Source organism: Saccostrea cucullata, unplaced genomic scaffold (assembly GCF_032062105.1).
Source record: "Saccostrea cucullata isolate Sc308-1 unplaced genomic scaffold, CSIRO_AGI_Scuc_v1 ctg20171, whole genome shotgun sequence".
Classification (NCBI taxonomy): domain Eukaryota; kingdom Metazoa; phylum Mollusca; class Bivalvia; order Ostreida; family Ostreidae; genus Saccostrea; species Saccostrea cuccullata.
The window spans coordinates 572-8200 of record NW_026938010.1 but is presented as its reverse complement, the minus strand read 5'-3'; the positions used below and the strand labels follow the sequence as shown (position 1 = coordinate 8200).

General features: G+C 33.8%; 1 protein-coding gene across 1 annotated transcript; it reads left to right on the top strand.

The window, feature by feature from the left end:
- Positions 1-4357: 4357 nt before the first annotated feature.
- Positions 4358-6143, top strand: LOC134249271 (lectin BRA-3-like; the record flags this gene model as incomplete). Its single annotated transcript, XM_062731639.1, has 4 exons — positions 4358-4415; positions 4644-4800; positions 5077-5300; positions 6049-6143. Coding segments are annotated over exons 1-4 (534 nt in total), but the record flags the coding sequence as incomplete, so codon positions are not given.
- Between the last annotated feature and the right edge of the window lie 1486 nt (positions 6144-7629).

Genomic DNA, 7629 nt, shown 5'->3' with positions numbered 1-7629 from the left:
AGAGAAACAAGTTATTTATGAATGGACTAAAACTGTGTCATACTGGTGCCCAGTGTTAAACTGGTGATGGTTCAATTCCATCTGGCACAAATTCAGGGTCCATTTTCAAATGGCATGAAGTAAAAACTTTTCGCAACGGCATTAAGTTTTGTTATCAACAACTTTAGTACTGAAATTAATAAAAACGTGAAATTTAACTCGTTGCAAACTTCTTTTTTTACTATTTTAATTAAGCATGAATTATTCTGTTTATTCATTTTAATTCATCAATTATGTATGATTCATATATTGATTATCTTTTTCAGATACCCGAGTAGATGAAAATTAAACTCACTCAAAATGTACAAAATCTGCAGGGTATAGTATTACAGATATAGGAATAAATATATGCATAATTTCTTCTTCGCTATTAACCCAGATAAAAGGGAAAATAATATTTATCATGGTGGAAGTAAACATAGCTTACATCCAGCCATCACTGTCTAATGGCTGTTACATCTTGTAAACTAATGCAGTAAAACACATGTAATATAATGAAGTGCCAGGGACGGATGATTTTGATTCACTATACTTATAAGCATATTTCATTATATCTGTCAAGTTAACAATATTTTATTAAGTCAAAGGGAATGAAAAACACTTTGCTTTAATCGTCCATTTGTTATAAATGTGTTTGCTATAACTGTGATTTACTGTATACCTCAAAGTATAACAGGAAAGACAAGATGTTTTTGTAGAACACTGATGACCTGTATGGCAGCTTTTTGCAAATGTTAAATGTTTCTTAAATGCAACTCAAGTGTCAAGGTCAGCATAGGTTTGGGCTTTCATATTTCACAGTTATCTTCATTGAGACAATTTCTTTCTTGATACAATGACCTTGTCAGCAAATACAATTTATCATTGGGTCAAATGCTAACTGGTGTTTTTCATGCTTGTTGTTAGTCCATTATTTATACACTGAATTGATGACAGATTTGTTCATTATTTCCCGATCATGACAAGGAGCGCGCGGCGGTTGTGACCGGTCATCAGGGGATGCTCACTTCTCCATGGCACCTGATCCCACCTCTGATTTTTTGGAGGTCCTGCTTGCTCTACTCATATTTTGTATTATTTTATGAACTTTGATATTGAATACTGCTTGTTATCTCCATATCCTTCATTCTCGGTAACACCATAATCCCTTGACCTTGAAGTTTCAACCTTCACCAAAACCTGTTTTTAATTTTGATCTTGACCTAGCAGATTGACACTTTAATGAAATAATCTTTGCCATAACTTTTAAATGGTTGGATGCTTGGGCTTTTAAAATTCACAATTATATTCATTGACTCTCTTCTCTGGCTAAAACAACACCTTTGATCTATATAACCATTAAAAGGTTGTGGCCAAGATTTAAGTCTTTTAAATGTGGATCAAACTCCAGAGTCAAGGTCAAAGGGACAAATTAAAGGTACCCGTGAAAGGCCAAGGTTCAAGATTTTCAAAAGTTAGTATACCTTCAAGGTCAAAAGATTAGTTTTGTTAATCCAAAGGAAGGACTTGTACGTCACTTGGAATACACCTGTGAAACACCTGTGAAATATGAAGGCCCCAGTAATTCCCATTGAAAAGTAATGTCCAGAGTTCATTTTTTTTTAAGTGTAACAAACTCCAAGGTCTAAGTCAAAAGGTCCAAAAAATTAAATCCATGAAAAGGACTTATCACTGAATGAATACACATGTGAAGTATGGAAGGCCAAGCACCAACTTTATAAAAGTTATGGACAAGATTAAAGTTCAGGGTAAATTCTGGCAGAATTGGGTCAGACTCCAAGGTCAAGAGATAATCTACTAATATCTTCATACTAAAATAAAGGTCTTGTCAAGAGAAATAAATGCACTTGTGAAATTTATGAGGGCCATAGCTCTAACCAATCAAAGTTATGGGAAAGGTTAAAGATTTTTTGGACAAACAGATAAACAGCTACACAGACGGCAGGACAAAAACTATGAACCCCCAAAATCTTGGATAATGGTGGTATAAAAAGATGAGTTTGCCTCTACATTTATATAATGGTCTTTTATGAACATTTATATGATTTTTATGCCCATGAAATCGAAGTTTTGGGGGTATTTAGTTTTTGCCCTCTCTGTCTGTTTGTTTGTCTGCAAAAACTATAACCTTGTCATAACTTTTTCTGCATGAATGAGACCTTTCAGTAAATTCCAACCATGACCCCTTGACCTTGGTAGATTGACCTTTTTTAAAAAACTTTAACCTTGACCATAACTTTTAACCGTGGGAGCTAGGACATTCATACTTCATATATGTAACCCTTGTGACAAGACCTTTCCTAGGATACCAACAACTTTGACCTTGACTTAGAAGTTCAACATACTTTTAAAAAAATTAACCCTGGCCATAACTTTTGAACAGTAAAAGCAAAGGCTTTCATACTTCATGTATTTAATTCTTGTTTCTTTAGACATTTCTTTAGAAACCAACAACTTTGACCTTGACCTGGGAGTTTGACCTTCTTTTAAAAAACCTTAACCTTGGTGATAACTTTTGAACAGGGTCCTAGGGCTTTCAAATTTCACAATTGTATGTCTTTTGGGAGGGCCTTACTTTGGGTACCAACTGATTTGATTTGCATTTGAGAGAGTTTAACATTCGCTTTGTTGCCATACAGGGGCATATCAGTGTTTCACTAATGCATCCTGTTTTAAACAGAAACATACTTTAAAACTCGTTATTTATTTTAAATGTCATCTCTTTTTTCACAGAGTTTTTTCGTTTTGGAAAAGGATTTTTATCTAAAAGTTTGGTTGAACTTTATATTATATTTATGAATGTTTATTCTTTACAGACAGAACATTAAGCGATATATGAAAAAAGGACTCCGAACTATTGAAATATTGATGAGTGATCAAAAGATCAGACTTTTTTCCTTAAAATTTCCCTTACTAATGCAACACTTGCGCAGAAATAATTTCTGTGACCATGGCAACACCTTTTGTTGGAAAAAGATATAATCATGTATCGTAGTATAATGATTCTGCATACTAAATCTTATTGAACTTGGATAAAAACTGAAGAAGTGCCACACAACACGAATATTTCATATAGCCTGATATAACGCAAAATCTGGGTTTCAATATTTGTTTTACTTTTATCAGATTGTACACTTATTAAAAGAAACAAGATGTGTTTGTGAAACACTGATGCCCCCGTATGGCAACATAGCAAAGATTAAAATTTTCTTTAAGGCAAATTTAATATATTGGTACGAAAAGGAGGGTATTCTTTCCACATAGAATACCTATGAAAAGTATGGAAGACCTAGCCCTAACTGTTCAGAAGTTATGGCCAAGGTTAATTTTTTTAAAAGTAGGTCAAACTCCAAGGTCAAAGGGTCAAAAGTCTTGCTATCAGATGAAAGGCTTTGTCATAATATTTCAATATTTGAAATATGAAAGCTTTAGCCATAATCCTTTTAAAATTATGGTCAATGTTTGCTTTTTAAATGTAGATCAAACTCCAAGGTCAAAGGGTCAAAGTTTTTGGTATCCAATGAAGGGTCTTTTCACAAGGATTACATATGTGAAGTATGAAAGCCCTATCCCTTACTGTTCAAAAGTTGTGGCCAAGTTTAAAGTTTTTTCACAAGTAAAGAAATCTCCAAGGTCAAAAGGTCAAGGTTGTTGGTATCCAATGAAAGGTCTTGCCACAATATATATGTAAATATAAATATATATATGTGAAGTATAAATGTCCTGGTTACTACTGTTCAAAAGTTATGTCCAAAGTAAAAGTTTGGAATTTTTGTGTTAAAGTGGGTCAAACTCCAAGGCTAAGGTCAAATTTGGTGGAACCCAGAGAAAGGTCTTGTCACAAGGAATACACATGTGAAATATGAAACTCATAGCTCCACTAAACCAAAAGTTATGGGCAAGGTTAAAGTTTTTGCTGACAAACAGAGACAAACAGAGCGACAGCTAGACAGGAAGGACACGACAAAAACTATATATACCCCCGAAACTTCGTTTACGGGGGCATAAAAAATCAATGTTTAAATACATGTATAATATACCAATACTCGTATAGTGTTCAACACCTCCTCTATCCTCAAAATATTGTTTAGCTTTTCCGCTAAATTATACTTTATGCTCTTTTATGCAAAGCACTGCCACTGGGTCTTTGAATTTGATCTTTTGGTTGATAATTAGTCCGATTTTGCGTTTATCAGAAAGAATATATTCATTTTATTCTTCTTACTTAATTCTCTTTAGAGCACAATTACATACTGGTATGCTCTATATTACATACAGACAAATAGTAAGCCATGCTCATTCTATTCTATTTGGCGCGATGAATTTTCAGATAAATTTTATATTAAGTGTCTTAGTAATTGGACGTTCCATGGAAAGTAAGTCATTTCACACAAAATCTTTAATTGCAATTTTTATAAAATCCTTAAAAACAAAATTAAAAGTAAAGTAAAAGTAAAAAAATTATATAATTATGAAGTTGATTATGTGATTTTAAATATGCACTCCAGGATGATCGCTGAAGCTCATCTTTGTAAACAACTAAATGCCAAGAATGGACTTGAACAGATTCTAAATGCAATTATAATATCTGTATAATTTCTTAGATGATTGTCCCAGCAATTCTACCTTTTTCTTCAACGACCGATGCTTTTGGAGACTAAACGGACGATGGACATTTCAAGAGGCACACGAAAAATGCCAAAAAGATGGTGGAATTCTCGCAGAGATTCCAGATAATGAGACAGAAATAATGCTCACAAGGTACGGTAATTCAGTAAAATATTTCTCCTCTGGAATGTTTTATTCCCCTTTTTATATATATTTGCAGTGTTTATAGGTTTTTTTTAAAGATAAAGATTACAAAATACTGTCAAAGTCACAGGGATTGAAAACAAACCACTGTAAACATGAAATTCGTTTAATTATATCCTCACGATTTCCAATTCAATATATACATACTATTATGTTTTTAGGCTTTTATATCCTCACGATATTTTGTTCAAAGTATGCATGTTCTTTAAGGTTTTTCGGGTACAGTTACTGGATTGGGGTCAATGATGTTGAACTGGAGGGAGAGTATGTTGACATGTGGAACAGGACTCAAAACTATACGAACTGGAAGGGTGCTCAACCAAATAATAAAGACAAAAGAAATTTTAATAAAGGGAACAAAACAGACGTCCAGCGCTGTTACGTGATTGACAGAGATAGAAATATAGCTGATGTCGACTGCTTTATGAAATTTTCTGCGTTTTGTTCTGGTAAGGATAAAAATAAATTTTATTATCATTCAAATTTGATTGAATAGAAAAGCCCAGTTTCTTTCCTTGAAAATGGAATTAATTTCACGATGAATAAGTGAAAAAAAAATATATGGATTTTTTTTTCACGAGTGCAAAACATTTAGAGCTGAACACAACTCGTGAAAGGAAGAGTATTATCCTTGGTCGCCACATTTGTCTTCCTTTTCCCTTATTTATCAATCCCTATATATTAATCTATGACTTCTTCACGGATTTAAAAAGCAAGCCTGTGTAGATATACGTACATCTTCCACTGCCGTTGAACTTGCGTGGCTCAGTGGTTAGTGCATGCGTTTGCTAAAAGCCGTGGAGTAAGTTTCTTTTAGCATTATGTCGGGGTTTGAATCCCACTGAGGGACGTAGAGACCGATCCGAAGACATATAAACCAAGGTCCCGGACGTATTGCAGCAGTAGGTGTGGGCACAATAATTTCCCGCATCGCTCTAAGTCCGTTCATAGATCTAAATTTACATCCCTCCACCGACAGTGATGGAATTTCAATATGAGTGAAAAAAATTCTAAAGGGAAGATAAAACGACGATTCCAAATGTCCACACTGGAAACCACTTGGCAGCCACACCAATCTTACTTGGTGGCCGCCAGTTAATATTATAATTATGTCGCATACTTAAAATGCGTAAAATGTATGTTTTAGTGTAATAACTAAAAGGTGATGTCCCATAATCATATGTTTACTTTTTGAAGATCCACAAATGCCATTTTTGGAGGAGAAGTACATGTTCAGGGAAGCAAATAACAGATGCGGTATGGGGGAACACAATCTAATGGAAGTTAAGAACGTAACAGCTCACAGAAACCTTTTGGGGTACTAGTATATTAATTACCACTTTATACAAAAAAAAAAAAAAAAAAAAAACAAACAAACAAACCCACATTTGAGTTTTTGCAAAAAAGGCGTCTGAATGGGAGGGGGTTCAATGGAGGTAAGTAGTGGCATGTTTTTTATTAATACTATTTTTATTTATTTATTTAATTTTTAGCTCTACTGGTCAGAGACCAAAAGAGCTTATGCGATAGTATGGTGTCTGTCTGTTTGCCTGTCTGTCTGTCTAGCTGTCCGTCTGTCTGTAAACAATTTTTCAATATGCTACTCCTCCTACAGTTTTGATCTGATTTCAATATACACTGTAACTTAGCACATAAGTGGACTATACTAAGGTACATAATTTAGTGTATCGGTTTTTGATTTCGACTAACGATATTGCCGTTGTTACTAAAAATAGATTTTAAAAAAATACTTTCAAAATGCTACTCCTCTCACAGTTTTAGTTTTATTTTATTATAACTTGGCACACAAGTAGACTACGCTAAGATACATAATTCTTATATCGGTTTTTGATTTCAAAGAACAGTGTTGCCGTTGTTACTAAAAGTAGAAATTCTGTGAAAAACATTCAAAATGCTATTCCTCCTATAGTTTTTGTCTGATTTCAATATAACTTGGCACACAAGTAGACTACACTACGAGGGTTTTTCAATACATAATGTCCTCGGTGCTCGGAAAGAAGCAAGAGACGCGTTTCAATAATTTAATCTTGATAAGATTATTTTACTTATTCATCTCTTTTAATTAAAACACATGTCCGTAACATTTTTTATCCAATTTCTGATTGATTGTAGAATTCATTTTTGGGAAAGATGAAACTTAGGTGAAAGCATCCTCAGGTAGTGTAGATTCAAGTTTGTTCAAATCATGACCCCCGGGGGTAGGGCGGGGCCAAAATGGCCGACCAAAGTTTTACATAGAAATATATGGGAAAATTCTTTAAAAATCTTCTTCTAAAGAATAGCAAAGACATAATTGATCATATTTATATGGAAGCATCCTCAGGTAGTGTAGATTCAAGTTTGTTCAAATCATGACCCTTGAGGGTAGGACAGAGCCACACTGGCCAATCAAACTTTTATACAGACATATATAGGAATTTTTTTTTAAAATCATCTTCTCAACAACAGCAAAGCCATGATAGGTCATGGGGCTACTTTTGGATTTAAACTTTTCGATAATAAACTAACTTCTACTTTTTCCTAGCCACAGTGCTCAGGTGAGCGATGTGGCCCATGGGCCTCTTGTTTATGATAAAGTCACTGAAGGACCTGAGATATTGACGTTTTAAATATTTTTAAAAGGTTTTGATAATATAAAAGGGAAAATTAAAGGGTGTTGAAAAAAAGAGTGACGATTGTTTAAGTTCATTAATTCGTTTCTTCTTTTTTTTAAATTCTAGTCTTTGATAAGTAGATTTAAAGGTGTATACACTCTAA